General features: G+C 41.4%; 1 protein-coding gene across 5 annotated transcripts in view; it reads left to right on the plus strand.

Annotated features, from left to right (window-relative positions):
* The window catches only part of USP6NL (USP6 N-terminal like), a 112,693-nt gene that overhangs the window by 47,950 nt on the left and 44,621 nt on the right, over positions 1 to 20,122 (plus strand). For all 5 annotated transcript variants that reach the window (XM_027897553.1, XM_027897555.1, XM_027897554.1 and 2 more), the window contains 2 exons: positions 5,536 to 5,609; positions 7,285 to 7,367. In XM_027897553.1, coding sequence (XP_027753354.1) covers positions 5,536 to 5,609; positions 7,285 to 7,367 — 157 coding nt within the window. The remainder of the gene's footprint in view (positions 1 to 5,535; positions 5,610 to 7,284; positions 7,368 to 20,122) is intronic.

Raw genomic sequence — 20,122 nt, forward strand, 5'->3', positions numbered from 1 at the left:
CAGTGGAGCTGGGGAAGGGTCTGGAGCACAAGTCTGATGAGAAGCAGCAGAGGGGGCTGGGGGGGCTCAGCCTGGAGGAGGCTCAGGGGGACCTTCTCACTCTACAGCTCCCTCAGAGGAGGTTGTAACCATGGGGGGGTTGGGCTTTGCTCCCCGGTAACAAGTGACAGGAAGAGAGGAAATGACCTCAAGTTGCATCAGGGAAGGTTTAAATTGGATATTCAGAAAAATTTCTTCACAAAAAGGATGGTCAAGCCCTGGGACAGCTGCCCGGGGCAGTGATGGAGTGACCATCCCTCAGGGAATTAAAGATGTGTAGATGTGGCACTTGGGGACGTGGTTTAGTAGTGGGCAGGCAGTGCTGGGTTAGTGGTTGGATTCAAAGATTTTAGAAGTTTTTTCCAACCTAAACAAATCTGTGGTTCTTCTTAAATGTATGGCACATCTGTAAGAGGCAACTTAGCTGCTACTGATGCACAAGCGCTTGTACCTGCTGCTCCTTCAGTCCCTGTGAGGAACTCTGAGGCTCTCAGGGGTGCTCATTTTGTGCTGCCTTGCTGAGGGAGTTGGTGCTTGGCTGTCATTACCTTTCCCAGGTGAGGTGCTGTCAAGCCATTTTTTTAGGCTGTTTCAGAGACAATATCCCCAGTGAGTTTGAGTAACCCCAGAGACCATTCCAGTGAGTTCTGTGAGTGCTTCTGCAGCAGCCAGAGGGGTGTGTGTGCTCAGTGCACTGCTCGTGGAGGTCACTTGGAAATAAAGGTGGCCTTACTGGTTTGCAGTCCTGGAGCTGTGCAGGATTAGGGAGAGCTCGAGCTACAGGTGCTCAGTAAAGGTCCTTGCAGAGCAGCAGCTTTTCTCCTTGTGGGGAAGACCAGCATTTTACTGTCTTGTGGCCCTTCCTCCCTGGGCAGCAGCTCAGTCCTGTCAGGCTGTGATGGAGCCCAGGTGGAAATATGGGCTCTTTATAAGTCACTCCTGACCAGCAGCAGCCGAGCTCCTGCCAAGGCTGTCCCAGGCTGTTCAGCTGCTCCTTGGCTGCTGGGACCACGAGGGATAGTGCTACCATCTCCCCAGTCTTTATTTTGGAAAACTGAGCTGGGACTAAAGGAAAAATCCTGTGTTTGTCTTGGTGATTTAAAAGAACACAAAAATATGTTATTGCCAAACTTTTTTTTTTATTATTTATTTTATTTAAATCTCTTTCCCCACCCCCCCTTTTAAAAAAAATGTGTTTTAGGTGCATTATGGGGGGGATCTTGGATCAGGATTCCCTGGTGTCTGTAGATGCCTTACACACATAGCTGCCATTCCTCCCTGTGAAACAGAATGGAGAAGATGGCATGAAGGCAAGAGTAAGACAGGACTGTTTCTTTTTTTTTCCAGTTGCATCAGATCTGTCAGACTGTAACTCTATATTTTGCAAAAATCCCTATCACTGAGAAGATTTACTACTACTCAGAATTTAATTTTTGCACGTATTTATAGGCCACAACCTTATTTTTTCTTTACTGGTGTTATTTTTTACTTGGATCTGTTGGTTTGCTTTTGGCTCTGTCACGTATGGCAGTTGGTCCATTCCAGTTAGTCTTGCATTCATTATAGAGTATAAATTTAAGTATCTTTGTTTACATTTTGTCTATTAATATTATTGGCTCCTCCTTAAATTTTTACTGCATTTGCCATTCTTCCCATAGCATTGGAAGAATATGGAATTCTGGAAAAGTAAGCTGTTCTCCCCAGTGTTCCTCACAAGCTGCAAGATACTTAGAATTGCGGCTTTTTGGTAGGAACTCGGAGTTCCCAGTTGGTTTTTCAGTTTGTGTGGGAAACCTGTTTATTAATGGCCAGCTTTAGGACTTTATTTTAATTTAGCGTTATGTTTTTTGTCCATTTTTGTATCAAGTGACTGAACTGGACAGTGGTTTTGAAATTTTAAGAGAAGTTCAGTTTTAAAAATGTGGGGGTTTATTGTAAATGAGATTATGATGCACAGAGAGACCATCTAATAGTGAATAGCAGGATAACACCCAGAATTCATCTGTAAATTTGTTCTTATGACGCAATGCTGGCAAGTCCTCTCAGAAAATACTGGAGACTAATGAGGATTGTTCCTTGTGTAGGACTGGGTTAATCTTTTGCCTGTGCCCCTTCCATCCTATCACCACTCTCTGTTCCTGAAGAAATTGTCCCTTTCAGTTCTTTGATAATTGGTGAGGGCAGGAGAGACTCTGATTACAGTGACAAAGCTGGAGAGCTGGTGCTGATGCTGGGAGTGCTTCCACCTTGTAGAGCTGTGGCATCCACAGGGGACTAACTCAGCAGGCCTGACTGGAGCAATTTCAAGGCAGGGAGTTGCAAACTAAACCCACTTCTAGTCCCATCCTTCAGCATCCCTTTGGAAGTTCGTGTTTGGCAGCTCCTCACTCATCTCAGCAGCACTGACAAGGAGAAACAGGCTGATTTCCGAGTGGCTGTGATATCAGTCCTTTCTCACCTCATTGCAGGCCGGGGTTTTCTGTTTGATTTTCTGGTTCTAGTGGTGCTCAGTTCCTTTGCATGTTGCTGTTCAGAACTTACACATTTTGTAACAGTGCGTGCATTTTGTGTGTAAATTTTATAAATACAGCAAACAGGTCTGTGTCAGAGGCACAAAGGGCAGGTACTCTCTAGCTCTGACTGGTTTTTGAGGGGACTTAAATGTGCTGTTTAGCTTGCCATCATTGTCAGATTTCATCATCTGCCCATTGATAACATATTTCCACAGTTTTTAGTTCAGATCAGTTCTCTGTACCAGTTAATTTGCTATATTAATGCCAGCCTCAGAGATTGCATCATTCCCTGTGTAACGTGGTGTTCATCATCTGTCATGCCAACTTTTAATTAGAAAATTTAATCATACTTGTCACATCTTTAGGTGTTTTCACTAAGATAAGTTACTGAATAAAACTGGTAAGATTTCAGAATACCAGTTATTTGTCTTCAATTTTGTAGTGATGTATTTTTGGGCCTAGGAAGGTGTTTCACCAAGAATTTTCCTTGTTCCCATATCTAGCTTTTACTTTATCAGGCCTCATTGTGTAATTTCTAATTTGGAGATATTTAGATATTTCCCCTTAAGAGAAAAATCATGTTTAATGCTTATCTCCCAAAATATAACCTCTCATGCCCATCTCAAGCTGTTTCTTGGGTTTTCAGTATGGATGAATTTACAAAACATTGAAGTAGCTCAGTGCAGCTGGAAGGTTAAGATGATTCTGGCAGAAAGCAAAGACAATTACTTTAAAGGCAGTGAATATGATAATTTCCACACTAAATGTAATGGAATTGTCATGAGACACAGGACATGCCAAACTTTGATTCACACCTTCATTTTGCAGAAGGGAAGGAAGGTAAGGTGAGGCATGGCCATGTTTTCAGCATAAACTGGGACTTGGTTTCTGGTGCAAATAACATTTTGCATTCTTTTCAGCAAAGGTTTAGATTTGTTTCAGATTATGCCACTTATTCCATCTGTGGTGTTGAAGAGCTGTGCATGTCCCTTTGGGTACACTTTAAGATAAAGTTATAACCTGTTTTTAAATTCTGTTAAAGGTATCAGCTACATAATCCTTTGAATGCACCAACTCCTATATATTAAATATTGTCTATTTATTATTCAGCCATCTCAAATATAATCTAATCTCTATTGTACATAGAAATCAGTGATAGGATTTCCCCCATGTCTGGAAGCTCAGTGGCAGGTGTACTTGAAACAGGGAAGCTTTTCCTCCCCATCCCTCTATTGGAGAAGTGATCAGCACTTGAATTCTCTGAAGGAAGTTTCTAAGCAAGTTTCAAGTTTACTTTTTAAAAACCCGTAATTGGTCTTCTGTAAAGACTTGCTGTAAGCACTGTTTGGGCACACCAAAGTCTGAGCAATATGAAATGGTTCTACTCAGAAATTATTTATCAGTTCAGTGGCTCAGAGATGTAAAGCTTCCAGATACAACAGATGGAATTATTAATTTTTTTTTCTCCCTCAAATAATTGTGTAAATACGTGTGTGCTGGTGCACACTGGGAAAAAAATGACAGAGCATTGACACCCTCACTGATAAATGGGAGTAGTAGGATTGGCAAATGGTGGTGATGAGCAGAAGGGGACCAGAACGGGGGGTTATTAAGTGTAACTCCTGGGGATCGTAAAGGAAATCTTCAGAGAAGCAGCCAGGCTTTCCCTCAGGGGGAGCTTAGGACAGGCACTGCTCTTGCCTGAACGTTGGGGTTTGTGTCTGTGCTGGGTCACACTGAGGTTCTCTCTGCGTTCCCCCAGAGAAACCTCAAGTGAAAACAAGCAGAGACCGTGCTAAATCTGCAGCAGATGGCTTAGGAGGCACCTTGGCACAGCTTCTTGTCTAAATGTCGAGAAATATGTAGGTAAAGTTTATTAAAGAAACACGAGGTTTGAACAAATAGTTGTGTTCATGTCATGTGATAGAAAACTGTAATATCCAGCCTGGTTTTCTATTTGATGGCCCAGATGGTTGGTATGTACAGTCCCTGAAGTTCATTATGCCATGAATTAGATAGGGGAAGAAAAAAACCACATGCTTGGAGTTATTTTTGTAACAGGGTGTGCTTGAAAAAATATTTCAAACCTTTTTAAAGCTTTGCTTTATTGGAAGTTCGTTGCTTTTTAATAATCAAAGCTCTTGAATCTTTAACAAACTTGTTAATTAAAGCTGATTTGCCTCCTTGGTTTGACATAATCACGTTTGGGGTATCAAAGCGTGTCCTGTTGCTGGATATTCAAAGCAGCAACTCTTCCTTCTTTTGGTGCTCTCTCTGTGTTCCTGTCCGTGTTCTGGAGGTGGTTTCTGCCAAGGGAACAGGGCTTAGCAAAACTTCTACTCCACTGACGTAGTAAATGCTGCATCTGCAGTGTCCTGGTGTCCAGTGCTTCCCCACACCTTGTTTTGTTCTTGCCTGTCAACCTTCCTGTTGTCATATCCTTATCCTTCTTCCAGCTCTGGGTCGCCCAAGCTGCAGTTCTGACAAAATGACAACATCCTTCCCTGATGTCTCAGAAGTCAGTCTTAGGCAGTTTCTCAGATGAAGCCATGCAGTGTTTCTGCAGCATTCCAGTACCTCTCTACAAATGATGTGAATGGCTCCCACTTTTGTTCTAAGCCAGTGGGTGCTCATTGTGGCTTTCTTTGGCTGTGACAGTGTTTGTGGAATTGGCAATCAGCAGCTGTTACTATTTTCTTCGGTCTTTCAGTTAGTGGGTTGTGAAGAACCATTATTTTACTGTGTTTATTGGTGGAAAATCAGGATCACTCCAGACTTGGCAATTAAGATGCCACCCAATAACTGTATTTTACTCTGAACAACATTCAGGACGTGCACCGAGGTTGTATTTTGCTTTGATCCAATGGCTTTGGCGTTCCTCCATCCAAGTAGTGTCCCTGAAGTTGATTTTTCCAAGCATTTAGCTGCAGTTCTTTGTTCACAAGGGAGAAAATCTGAACAGTGTTATTTTAATTCTCTACAGGTGCAGATGCTGAGCAGGATGCTGCTGTCAAACTTGCCCAAGAACGAGCAGAGATAGTTGCCAAGTATGACAGAGTAAGTGAACTTGTTAATAATATTAAAGACATTTTATAATTAATCTTAGTTATATGTCTGTTTCAAAAAATGAATCATTGTTCCAGCCAGCTGTTACTTAAAATACTCTAGTGCTAATCTGATGGTTTCATGATACACTGGCCTCTGGGTGAATTAAATTCTCCCTCCACGAGGGATGTTCTGGATAATGACTCAATCAGCTAATTTTTCAGGTGCATGGCAAGTTTGCTTTGGGGCTATTTAAGGGAGCGTGTTGTATTAGAATTAACCAAAGTGAGCTGTTTGGGGCTGCTTAGTATATCTGAGATCAGAAGGACTCTTACTTTTTATTTCTTTAATTTTTGGTTCTGATGATAGAAACATTTAAATCGTTACAGGCAAAGTAAAAGATGAGTGAGCTGCATGGTTTGTCAGGTTCTTGTGGGGAGTTGAAGAAATGCCCTGGTCATATCCTGTTATTTCTTGAACCACTTGTCAGGTGAAAGCCTGGCACAGAGTGCGCCTAGAGAATGCCTGCACTGTGCTCAGGTGTTTTTGTAACACTTGATGACTTTGTGAGTGTTGTTGGGGTGCTGAGCAATAGAGCAAGCAAAAAACCTGTTTGTGGAGTTCATGAAATGCTTTCCATGCCAGACTCCCCGGTGGTTTGCACAGAGTGCAGGTGAGTGGCTGTGGCTGTTTGAATAAGGAAAGATGAGCTCACGTGTGGCAGGTTGACCCTGGCTGACACAGTGCCCACCAAGCTGCTCTGTCGCTGCTCCTCACGTGGGCAGGGGAGGGAAAATAAAAGGAAAGGTTTCTGGATTGAGATGAGGGCAGGGAGAGATCCCTCACCAGCAGACCTGGCTCGAGGAAATGGGTTTAATTTATTACCAGTCAAATCAGAGCAGGATAATAAGAGAATAAAAATTAAGACTTAAAACATTTTTTCCCCTCCCATCCCTTCTTCCTGGGCTTAACTTCAATCCCAATTTCCTCTGCCTCCTCCACCCCAGCGGTGCAGGAGGATGGGGAATGGGGGCCCTGGTCAGTTAATCACATGTTCTTTCTGTGGCTCCTTTCTCATTGGACTCCTCCCACTCTTCCCTTTCTCTGGCGTGGGATCTCTCCCACGGGCTGCCCTTCTCCATCAGCTTCCCATGGGCTGCAGTTCTCCATGAGCTGCTCCAGCGTGGGTTGCTTCCACAGGGTGCAGTTTTCCAGGAACAACAGAGGCTGTTCCAGTGTGGGTCCCCTGCAGGGTCACAAGCACTGCCAGCAAACCTGCTCCAGTGTGGGCTCCTCTCTGCGTGGAGGGCACAGTTCCTGCTTGGCAGGTGATTGATTGTTCAGGAAAGATGGGCTTTGGAAATGAAATGAGTAGAAGGCACTTTGAGGGGACCTTGATGGACTGTTGTGGAGTTAACAGGTCTGTGGTTGAAATCAGTGGTTGAAATGTATTCTGTGATCCAAAGAGATTTCCTGTGATGAAAATCCTGTTCACAGGGGCTGGGAGAGGTGTGCGCTGCTCTCCTTTCTCTCGGCTGGCCAGTTTAGGACTAGTGTTCTCTTCCCCCTTCTCTGACCTGCTGCCAGCACGTCCCAAAGGTTATGCTTTGAGTGGCTGAGTCCTGTCTTACGTGTCTTCGTTTATTGTGTCGTTAAACATCATTTGGCCTTTTGTTTTCTCCTTCAGGGCCGTGAAGGTGCACAGATTGAGCCTTGGGAAGATGCCGACTACCGTCTGTACAAAGTCACAGACAGATTTGGGTTTCTGCAGTAAGTAGCAACTTTGCAAAGGAAATAAGATTAAGACTTTGCTACTATTACTGTTCATGCTTTTTATTGTATTACCTATTTGGTGAAAGTAATATTGTGCTTTTTGATAGATCTTCTGGAAACTGCTGTGTAAGTGTTGCTGTTGGGTCACCTTTCACTCTGCTTTTCAGTTCAGTTTCTATCTGTTTATTTATTTCTGTAACTTGATCCTGCATAGGGAGGGAAATGTTCTAAATTTTTTGGGGAGGAGGGGAATGAATGTTGACAGTCTACAAAAGAGATGTTTCAAGCTGAATTGCCGTTGTGAATAGCTTAGTTGGATATAAACAACCTGGAAGTTCTTGGAAGGATTTATAAAAATTTTGTTCAAGTGCTGATTTTTAAAAAGCTCCCAGCACATTAAAGTTACTTAGTGGTCATATATGGGCAAATGTGTATCCCAGTCCCTCAAAAATAAATACCATTTGACTCCATGTATTTATTAACCCTGCTGAAATCTCTGCTGATTTGGGACCTGATGTTGAATCTTAAAGTCAAGTCAGAAAATGCCAGAATCCAGATCCAGTTCCCCTACAGGTACCTCCTTTGTAACATAATCTCCGTCTTTTGGCAAATAAAGGATTAGAGTATTAAATTGTATTAGGATTTTTGTGCTTGACAGATGTAAATATTCAGTTTGTAGAAACTGAACACGAGCAGAGTTGCTACTTTTGATAATATCAGGACCCTGCTGTTCTTGCTGTTTGGCATTTATGTTTGAACACATGAAATTCAATTAAAATCCAGAAAAATCAGTGATAAGAAGAAAACTTATTAATAACTATGTAATTTATAGTGTTGGGGAGGGATGTGTGTATGTTTTGGTTTTTGGGGGGATTTTTTTCCTCATGTCTTCCTTCCCTTTTGCCATGTCATTGTTTTTATAAGCTGTCAGTTAAAAAGTCATCTTCACCTGCAGACTGCTTTTGCCTCCCTGGAGCGAGTTAATTTGGGGCATGGCATCCAAACAGTTGTGTTTTGCACAAAGAGGTCTTTGTGGGGGTGAACTCCAGCTGTGCAGCACCACGTGCCTGCTGCTGGAGCTGCAGTTGAAGGGGTTTTGATGGAGAATGGATGTCACAGTCATTCCCTGTGCAGAGGTCACGGGAGCTGCTTCCCAAGTCACCACCCCCTTTGGTATCCTTATGAACTCCAGAACTTTTCCTGGTACTTGTATTTTTGGGTGTTAGGCGTGGAAGATTGTTACTCCAGTCCTCTCCAGGTGCTGCTGCCGGCAGTTTTCAGGAATCTTGTGGTCCCCCAGCTCCCACGCCGTGGCGTGTTTGGGCTGCAGTTATTGAGGTGCTGTTTGGCACATCAGCAGTGCCCCAAGCTCTGAGCTCTGCCCCTGGAACTCAGAGCTGCTGTGGGCACTCCCAGATCCCACTGCAGTCATTCCTGGGCTGTGCCAGGGGAGATGGACATTATCCCTGACCTCCTCCCTGGGAACATCTTTACTCACAATGCAGAATTAATTGTCTATGTAGTCAACTTCAAGAGATGAGAACTGAAAGCTTTATAGTATGTGAAGACTGCACAGGGTAACAGTGCATGCAGATCATCTCTTCACTGACTGTGCCTGATTTGTAGCTCATCCACGTCTTGTTACAAGGCAGATTTCACCTGAGAGTGCTCAGGTTTATGAGAGGCTTCTTTATGACTCTATAAGACAAATTCACTGCAAATGATGTTTTCGTTTTTCCTGGGAAATAAAACCTCTCCTGACAGAAGAAATGGAATCGGGATAACCATATCAACTGTCTTGCCATGAAGAGAGTTTATATTGCATTGTGGATTTGAACTGTGGGTTCATGTATGCTGCCTGTGCAACCTGCTGTGTCTGAAAGAAGCTCCTGCTCTGAGAGACTCTGAAATCAAGCAGGATGTACCCAAAGCCTCAAGTAACAATCATCCCTGAGATCCATAATTCCCTGTGGTCTGACAGGTGTTTAAAGTGATGATGCGCATTGAAACCTGAAAATCTGGGGACAGCACCAAACCTACTGTGCTCCACTCAGAGTCAGCAGTGATTTGCAATCGTGTTTGCACTGACATCTTAAAATGCTCAGTAGCTGAAAACATGCCTTTTGTGTCAGAAGGCTGCTGGGTGCGAGGAACAGGATGGGAAATCAGGGCTTGTTTTCTCAGTCACAATAGGACTTTATTATCATCAGTAGTTTTCTTTTTCCTTGGCTGTGTCCTGTTTGCAGCTTCCCTGCGCTCTGTGAAGGGCCTTCCAAGGTTCTATTGATTGCTGAGAAGGCAGAAAAGATAATTTGGGGGGAATGAAGCACTCAGGCTGCCTGTGTAACATGCCATCTGTTTAAAGATGGGAGAGCATAAAGACTAGAGACATCCAAAGAACAGTTTTGGTCTTGGGCTGCACTTCTTCTGGTGTCCCAGTGCCCTTGTTTGTGTGTCAAACTGGGAATTTGTAGACCTGAGGAACCTGAAGACGCTTCAGTTGTCTTCCTGCCTTACCAGTAAAAGTGGGCTCAGGTTTTCTGAAGAGAACAGAGGCAGAGGGCAGGAGCCTTTTTATTTAACTGGAGAAATTGGGTGGTGATTGGACAGTGATCTGACCTTTCCTTTCAAAAGAAATATCTCACTTTAACCTTGTTTTAAGACCCACAACTGATGTACCCTATACCTCTGGTCAGTTCTAAGTGTTATATATTTATTATTTACAATAGTTGGGACCATCTTTACCCAGCACTGTCTTAAATTTTCAGTAGCTGCTACCCTAGGAACACAATTTAATTTATTTGCTGCACTATTTTATTTTGGAGTTCTGCAAATGAATGTGGATGTTCTGGTTAACTTTGGATATTGAAAGGAAATTGGCGTGGGCAGGTTATTAAGATAGCTGTTTAAAACAAAATTAAAAAAAAATAGCTGAGTTAATACCTAATGAATTTAGGGAACAAGAAAGGAAGTTCAGTGAGAAGTTCTAAAGCATTATAATAGTGAGACTTGTTTGAAATGAATAAAGGGAAGTTTTAGAGGGAAGTGGGATGTGAGAAGGTTTCCAGCATAGCTGAGCTGTGAAATAACCCATGGGGAGCTGAAGGATTCTGTCCCTTGAGATGTTTAGGACCAGATTGTGCAAAACAAAATGCATCTTTGGGGAGTTTGGTCTGTGGGACTGACTAAATTGCAACAGCTACTCTAGTAAAAACATAAATTGTACATGAGAGGTGTGCAGGAACCAGGAAGAGTGAAAATCACATTATTGGCTAAAATGTAGAAAGTTTGGCCTTTCCAATTGCTGTTGTTGCCAGGCTGTGGTGGGGCATGGTTTATTTAAGCCACGTGGTTTGTGGCAAACCAGTCTCAGCTTGGGGATTTTTTAAGATAATTTATTGCCAAAGAACACAGCTTGTGATTGCTGATGGGATACAGGGGGGACACACACACTCCAAACCATGAAACTTCACCAGACGCCTGAAGGAAACACCTGTCTCTCCTCTGCCTTGTTTAATACAGTTTATCTCCAGTAAAAATCCTGCTGCACTCCTGATGTCCCGTGATGGTGCAGCAATGCTGAACAAGTAGGGGTGATGTGAAAAGTGCCATTCAATTCTAAAAGGAACATTTCTTTGGTTTTTTTTTTCCCCTCTGGGAAGTCCAGCACCAGTGTCCGTGTGTGTGCAGTCTGCAGGGCTTGGATAAGATTGGATATTCTTTTGTGGAAAGGGCAGGAGATGGAGGGTTTGTGCTCTACCTGTAGTAGCTGGAGGTCCAGCAGGACATCTCAGGGGACTCTGTAGGGCTCAGATAAGCCTGAGTTTGAAACAGATGACTCTTGCAATCAAGTATTTTAGGAATGGGAGGAATGCCTGAGATCTCTTCACAGATAGTCATAACAAAAACTGTTTTAACTGGTTTCAGAAATGAAAAAGGCAAAATGTGTTTGGTATTCATAAAAAATTAAGGGATTTGTTAGTTGATTTTTTTTTCCTTTTTTTTCCTCCCCTTTTTTGTTTGTTTTTTTGAGTGTTTGTTTTCCCATTCTTGGATATGTTGGGTCTTTCTGGTCAACATTGTATCAAGCTACCCTTTTTTTTCCATTATTTTATTTTTTCTCCAGATTTAATCATGAGTTCTTATTGTATACTCAGAACACACACACAAAAACACCAGAACGTTGCAGTCACAAACCCCAACCACCAAACTACTGGAAAACAAAAAACAAAACCCTGTGCCCAACAACCAAACTCCAAACACCCTGCACCCCCCAAAAAAGGCAGTTCCTTTCTGTCCTATCTCAGAACCTGGTTAAATTTTAAAGTAAATCTTAGAGTTTTAACTGTGTACTGTTCTTTTCTGCACAGTTTGCCTTGTAGATACTTGTATTTGCAGTTTTTTCCAGCAGCAGTCATTGATAAGGGAATAACTTCAGGGAAAGAAAGCTAAAGGAATTTCTGAGTGTCTTGAAGCTCATAGCAGGCATTCCAGTAATGTAGGATTTGACCCTTCCCTCTCCTTGAATTCTTTAGTTGATTAATTACTGGCTTGGAATGGTTAAAAAAAGCTGCTGAAATAAATGTACTATTCCTTGGGCGGGGGCAAGTTCCCTCCTACAACCAGGAACACTTTAAAAGGTGTTTATTGCTTTAAGCTGACAATTTAAATAATGCCCATATTAATTTGTATAGTCTAAAAATTATTAAAGGTCTTAAAGCAGCAAAAGCAAGAAATCCAAGTGACAGTCAGTATTTTGTAAACAAATAAGAGTTTAAACTTTAACTGAAGGTCACTGAAACACACACTTGAAAGATTTATTTTTCGTGAATATGTCCTTGTATTTATTTTTTTGTGAAACTCCCCACTTAGCTACGAGGACAAAATAAAACTTTATTCCTTCCCTTTTGCTCCCTGCCCCGGATAATAATAAGGCTGAATGAACATTGGCTGATTGGGGTTTGCAAAACAACCTAAACTTTGTACGAGGTCCTAAAGTAGAGCAGAAGCAGAAAATAGAATTTTGCAACTCTGAAGGTCAAGACCAGTCTGAAGATCCTCTCTGGGGCCTTCCAGGGAAGAGTCAGGGAGCAGGATAAGCCAAACAACCTCTGTGTCTGCTTGGAATGGCACAGAAAGCTGAAATTCCAGCACATCCCAGAATCTCCGAGGCATCTTCCTGGACAATGAGGATTTATATTGTCTGGTCTCTTCCAAGTGTCCTTGTGTGTCCGTTCTCAATGATTCTTTTGTGTTTGTCTCTGTGCATCACCCAGATGTGAGGGAGGCTTCTTCCTTTATTTAAAAAAAAAAAAAAACAACTTTTCAAGGCCACAGTTGTGTTTTCTGAGTCAGATGAAAATAACATTGCTTTTTGGAATTTGGGGCAGGTACAGCTGAAGGCCACATTTTATTACTCCTCGTTGGAAAACACGGATTCTAACTAAAATATGCTGACTAATCTATTGTGGAAAGCATTTTAAATGTCCAGATCTCGATAGATACAAAGTAGAAATAGCAGAAGAAACTGCAATTTATTGACTGCAGCTTTTCAGGAACTTTTTCCTTTCTTTTGTTCACTGATTAATGCCAACAGTGGAATTTTTCCTGGTGACTTTTGGTCATGAGTTGTGGAAGTTCATAAGCAGCCATGACATCATTCAGAAAACTAAGAAGTTTTTTTTATTTCTCCAGCTCTCACCATATGAGTTCTTTTCAGGCCTTGTTGCTATCAAGGTCTGTGTTAATTTGTAATAATAATTATCTTACAGCAATAACCGGTATTGTCAGGTTTTTTGTCTGACTTGGGTGATTCAGTTTAAACATTTTTTTTTTCCTTTTACCACCTGCTTAATAAATGGAAACTGGGGATGTATGTGCAGTGTGGCAGCTGCTCTCATGGTGATAAATATCCTGGGATCAGCACAGTGAGGTGGGAAGTTTGTTTGTTTGTTTTCTAGAGATTAAAAAGTTGTACAATAAGAGCACCAGTGGTAGAACATACAGGTGTGGTCCCATTCATGAGGCTCCCTTCAAAATTCAGGTTGGATTGTAGTGCTGCTCTCCCAGGAGCTCAATGCTGATTCTGATGGAACTGCACCAATTCACAGCAGCTGAGAATGTGACTCAGACTCTTTAGTCTTAATCCCCTGAGTCTATTAAAGCACTGAACATGCTTTGAGAATAGTTTGCTAATGATGGAGATTATCACGTTGCCAGAGGCGCTTTCCAAATAGCAGAATTAATTCTTTCTTTCGCTGAGAGAGATCTACCTGCCCTTCTCCATCAACTCCACTCCTTAAAAACAGGTTCTGCTTTTTTATTAGCTCTGATGCATTTCTGCAGCTCCAGAAATGAGCTAGGGGAGCAAAGAAGTGGAGAGCTCAATCAGGGATTGTGAGATGTTCTATTAAATGAAGCTGTTGAGTCTTTTTTTTTTTTTTTTTTTTTTTAGCTGTTTTTTATTTCCCCTTAACCCTGAACTTTTTAATAGGGAACAACATGATGAGCAACCAGTTACCCTCTCTGCTTACTCTGTTTCTTGAACTCTTGCACAGCTCACCCTGCTGATTTGGGTGGGTCCACGAGTGAGTTCTCTCCAGATAAGAGGTTGAAGGTCTGGGCTCTGAGGGTTTTTGGCAACAAAAGAAGTTATGCTGAGATTTTGGGTAATAGAAATTAAAGAAAGAAGCATGTTAGCTGTAATTTGGTGATAATTAAAGTAACATTGAAAATAAAGGGATTTTAATTTTATGTAACTTTTAAATTTTTGGTAGAAAAATGTTGTAAACAAATTAGAATGTAAGCTTTAAGTGAAGGTCATTGAAACACATATTTAAAGATGTATTTTTCATTAATATATCCTTGTATTTATTTATCATAGAAGCACAGGATCATCAAGGGTGGAAGACACCTTAAAGATCATCCAGTCCAACCCATCACCACCACTGTAACCCCTAAACCACATCACCCAGTGTCACATCCAGATGCCTCCTAAGCACCTCCAGCGATGGTGACTCCACCACTTCCCTGGACAACCTATTCCAGTGCCTGACCACCCTAATAGTGACATTTTTTTTTTCTAATATCTAATCTGAATCTCCCCTGTCTCATTTTAGGGCCATTTCTATTTAATGCCATTAAATTTGCCCCTCAGAGGTTAAGGACAGAGCACCGGGGCTACTGAGAGAGTTGCAAACTTGTTGTTCCCAGTGACATGCAACCGCCATCCCAAATTTTCTCGGTGCAGCAAATATTGCCAAACCCGTTATGTGATGTTCTAAAAGAGCAACCAAATGTTTATTCTTAACAGTTCAATTATAAATGTAAATTTTGCTGCATTTTATTTGTTGTGGTAATTCAGGAGGGACTTGCTGTCGTTTTCCTCTCCTCTTTTCTTCCCAGCTCTGTGAGACAGGGTCAGACCTGCTTGTCAGGAGAGTGGTTTAACTCTTCCCTCCCTTGGGAAGAAGAGTGCCAGGTTCAGCCTCTTTCAGCCGCCAAGGACAAATCTTTATTTTAAAAAATGTTCACATCTCAGATATTACAGAAAAGTCGTGTTTTTCTTCGTTCTCTTTTCTCCTAAATACACGAATATGCCTCATTTTGACTATGTAGAATTTTTCCCGTGGCATTATAAAGATTTAGCAGGAGAACTCCACTGGAGTCTTATATGATGTGCCGTGGATTTTGCCCTCTGTGATACACTTGTCTGCACTGATTTTGCTCTGAAATATTCATTGCTAATCATCATATTGAGGAACTGCTGTAAAAAAAACACCCAGCCACAAACTTCAGCTCTATTTAACATTCTTTCCTTTTGCCCTAATGTACACTGAGGATGTTATCTTTATTTAAGGAGAGAAGTGGAAGTTTTCCTGGGTTAGTAATTGAGGTTCAAATTGCTTTTTTTAGATCCGTCTTCCTGGCAAATACTTCTTTTTACTTTTTTTTTTCTTTGCCTGCTTCCACGGGGAACTAGTTTTAAAAGCATATTTTAATTGCATTTCTGTATGACAAAGCCTGTTTTTTGAAAACACAGCAAACGCACTGTTTATTGCTTATGGAATTCCTGATAAGCTGAAATGGATCCCTGCTTGCCATGCAGCTGTGAAGGGATGGGGCTGAGTGTGAGACCAAGGTCAACTCAGTTTTATTTAAACATCACTGACAGTGGAAGAGCACATTGGACCTGCTGTAACATTCACTTGGTCCTCTCCACTCTGGCTGAGTTTACAGCTCGGCTGCCTTGATGGACAATGAACTTTGGCCTCTGAATTTGTCTCCAATTACGATGGTTGTGTTGAGATCCTTCTCTCTCTGTGTCCGTGCATTTGAACTCACGTCCAGAAGCACCGAGATGTGTGTGGCAATTTGCTTCCTTAAATCAGTGTTTTATTTTGCAACAACGTGTGGTCAGACATGTTGCTTTTAGGGCATGTTTTGGTTGCTGCAAGGAACTCCCTCGGTGCTTTTGTTGTTCGCTTTTTCTCACACTTGGTGCTCCAACAAGTATTTTTTTGCCAGCCTGGTGGTGAAAGTGGCTGTTTGTTCAAAGCTGTTTCATGATAATTATCTACACCAGACCCAGCACAGGGACTTTCTCTCTTGGGTGGTCACTAAGAGCGTCACAGCCTTCCAGGGTCTTACAGGATTTGCACATCACTCGTGTTCCTGGTGGTAGGATTTCACCAGGGGAAGGTGCAGGGGCCTCACTCCTGGTTTTGGCCTGGTCACTGTCCCAGCCAGCCTTGCTTTAGAACCTCCTAAAGCAAAGCAGGCCGTTTGAACCCAAAATCACCTCATTTTGTGCGAGACTCGAGGTCATCTTGGACCGTTTGAAGAGAAGGCAACGCCTACAATTCAAACAAGAGCTGAGAAACCCCCTCCTGGGCTGGTATTTACAGCCACAGGAGGGGAGTGGGAGGACTTCAGGTGTGCCTTGCTGTGCCAGTGTTTGTTAATTTTGGATTCCATTGGGGAATAAGCACTTCCATTGGGGAATAAGTGCTCTCAGAATTGCAATCATTTTTTAACATCTACGTCTCTATAAGTTACCAACAAATCCTTCAGTGATTTGGACTGCAAGTTTCAGTTTGTGTACGAAAGTATTTAAGATGTTCTCCTCTTTAATTCAGTTCTGTGCATCTTAATCTAAATTGGATTGTTAAAGAATAACTTGCAAGGGGTTTTGGTTGTGGTGGTTTTTTGTCCTTTTAAATTTTATTTCTCCCCTTTTGTTATCACGGTGATCCAGTGTATGGCTCTTGTACCACTCTCCTTTCAGGCAGGTCCTTCCTGTGGAGGGAAGAAATACTCTGTTGTTATTTTCTATAATTCAGAATGGTGTGGACTTTTTCCCCCCCTCAAACAGTGTCACAGTGGTTCCCATTTCTTTAGCTTATTCTCTGGACTAGAATTGGAATTTGAATTTTAAATCTATTCTTTTAGCTGAGTTAGTCTGAGCTGTCACTTCAACAACCCTCTGCAGATACAGAAGGAAATGAGGTGAATGCAACCCTGCAGATTTGATGGCAAACACAAAAATAAGCTGCAGGAAGATTCTGCCAACTAAGGACAAATAATGTGTTTTTTGTTAACAGCTGCTGCTACTTGATTTGAGTAAAAGATCACCCACTGTGTACAAGGAATTCATAAAGTACTTCCTTGTATGGAAAGAGCTATTAGGCAGCAGAACTGAAAAAAAAAAAAAAAGATTGAATATGTTAATATGGTTTAATTTATACATTCATAAAGCAACACACGACGGCTTTGAGTTACTGCTTAAGCTCTAAAACATAAGTATTCAGCAAAATCATTATTAGCACATATATTTCCTACCAAATTTAGCATTTACAGCAGATTAAAGCAGCTGAATGTGGGGAATGGCCAAAGTGTGTTTCACTGGCACAGGTTAAGGGTGCTGGAAGATGTCAGGGACAACAGTTCAAAAGTGGCAGGGAAGGACCCACCAAAATGGGGTTTGACCCCACCAAAGGTTGTTTCCTAAAAGAACCAGGTGCAGGTGCACGAAGCTCTGAGTTTCAGCACTCAGCAAATGCATCTTGCTGGACACTCCCAGCTGGGTTAATGTGGGTTGCAATACACTCTGCACGGCACAGGAATTTTAATGGAGCTGGAGCTGCCAGCAAGCAAAAACCCTGGATCTCTGTGGATCCCGGTGAGTGACCTGCAGGGGAACTCCCTGCTCCTTCTGTGTGTTTAAGGGAAAAAACCCCACCTGTTTCAGACAATGTCAAATGTAAATTAGAAACAAGGCATAGAGGCTCGTTCTTCTTCATTTGTCTTTTTGAGAGTTCTGAGGTAGCTTAGACTAATTTTTAATTTCTTTTTACAAAACACTTGCTATTGATTCTGGGAGGACACTCTTAAAACCCCAGTGGTCATTGAGTCAGAAATGCTGATGTGCCCAATTAAGCAGATTATAGATTTTCTCAAAGGTTTTCTGATTCCAAGCTGGGAAACCCTTGGAGTTTGCATATAGAGCAAATTTCTTCTACTAAAGACTCAGGAAAGCACATATTTTAGCATTTAGCAGTATAATCACATATATTTTTTTTTTGCTGTGAATTTCCTGAACATTTTTCATATTGGCGATAAAAACTTTACAGTGAAGTCATCTTCTCCTTAGCAGCAAAGTCCTTTACTACAAAGTCGCCATTTTGAGATTTAATTGAATTTGGTAAAACTTTTGATTTTATTTTATCTTATTTTTCTGCATTTCTTGAGGCTTTCTGGACAGGAGCTACATGTTCATGGCACTGTGCTCTGCATGTTGGCAGCTACATCCACAGAATCCACAAATAATAATTGCAACTAAAACCTAGTCACAAAAATCACATGTGGTCCAGGGTTTTTTTGCCAGCATTAAATTCTTTTTGCAGCATATTTCCTGCTAATTATATTGTGGAATATCACATTGGCTGATCCCATATGTTAATTAATTGCTTTGGCTTGCTTTTGAATTTTAACAAAACTTCTGAAAGCTGTTTTTTAATCTGCTGTAGTCACCACCCCCCTGCTGTGCAGAGGTTGTTCAGTGAAAATTCAAAGTGGATGATTATAGTAGCAGAGCTCCAATTATTTTGAGGGGCAGACACAATCAGAATTGTGAGTTACGTAAGTAAATTGTGAAATGGAAAGAAGTGAGTGAGCCATAGAATTTTATCTGGGGGAAAAAAACCCAGTTTTCTTATTTTCTCCTTAATATTTTCAGAAATCTGTTGGTTTTGAAAATTACACCTTTACCTGCAATTTCTTTTGAGAAGTTGGAAGATCAAAACAATCATTCAGAATCAGGATTCCTCTGAAAATTAACTTGTTTGGACTAAAGGGTCTGAATTAACACCAAGTTGTGCTTTAGATTTGTGCTATGAAGAGTAGAATGACTTAATCCTAGGCCAAAAGATGGAAGAGACATTGAAATAATGGTTTATTTCTACTTAGAATGGTTAATGAGGTTTTTTTAGTTGACGTTAGAAAAGAGCTTGCTGTGAGCCCAACTCGTGCCATAGTGCAGACATAAAACCTGTCCTTAGAGGGAACAATCCTGTTCTCTGCACAATTGTCTTATTTATATTCCCTTCTATCAGGTGGTTGGGGAGCATTTTTCAGCTAACTTTGGAGCAAAGATCAGTGTGCATATACTCAGAACAGGCTGTGTATGTATATATATGTATATATATATAAATAAGATGTGATTGTGTTGCAAAGCTCTGCATCCATAATAGCTTGTATTGCCCTGACAGCTTTATGTGCCGTGGATCAGACCCTGAGGGGGAGGCAGAGCTGATAAAACACCTCCTTAGTGTGTTTACTGCTGGGGAATTGGGTTCCCCACTGTGAATATACTCATTTATTTTTTGGCTAGCAAATCTATAGACTCCTACAACTCACTTCTGACAAACCACACAGCCTAAAAACTGGTCCTACTTGGGGAGATTTACTATTTCCCAATATACCTGGAGACTGTAAGGTTGCAATTTGTTACTCAGCCATCTGAGTTTGATGTTGTACAGCAAAGCAACTCCATTTTTACTAAAGCTTTTTGTGTCCAGATACTCCTCAAGTGAATTCTTCCCTTCTCACACCTTACCTGTGCGTGAATTTATTCCATGTCACTTCTGCTTTTGAGTTTTATGCCTCACTAAAGGTTTTGTGGATGTTTCACTCACAAATTCCTTAGTCGTGAAAGTTTCAAAATTATACAAATGACTGGTTTTAAATTTTTTAAAAAAAGAATTCCTTCAAAATGAATCTCCTGAATAGTTGCAGATATGTTTTCCTCGTGGATTTAAACTCTTAATAGTGCATCACAGATGACAAACTGAATGCTCAGCATCTCCTTCTTCATGATCAGCTCAGTGAGACCTTGAAGATGAGGGTGCTGCAAGAAACTTTCCCCACATTATATTTATTATGTGAAACAATGTTGCATAGGCACTGAGGATCCAGGGTTTTTAATGTGTTATACTGAGCTCAGTGATACAGGAATATTGAACTTAGCTGACTTCTGAATTAAATAAAGGCTTGCATGTATTAGAGTTATTCCTGCAAATGTTTCAGGGTAAGGAGCCTCAATGTTCTTCACAGTGCACTGGCTGATTCTCCCTGGGGCAAGAATACAGCAAGTAAAGAGGGTTTTTAAGCAAGTGCTGTGTTTTGAAATAGAAAAGTACACGAAAGTAGAACATACCAAGAAATTTTGAACATAACAATTCTTGGGGCAGTTA

The sequence above is a fragment of the Empidonax traillii genome, unplaced genomic scaffold, assembly GCF_003031625.1.
Source record: "Empidonax traillii isolate 1590-97213 ecotype Southwest subspecies unplaced genomic scaffold, ASM303162v1 scaffold549:size456157, whole genome shotgun sequence".
In the NCBI taxonomy this organism is placed as follows: Eukaryota; Metazoa; Chordata; class Aves; order Passeriformes; family Tyrannidae; genus Empidonax; species Empidonax traillii.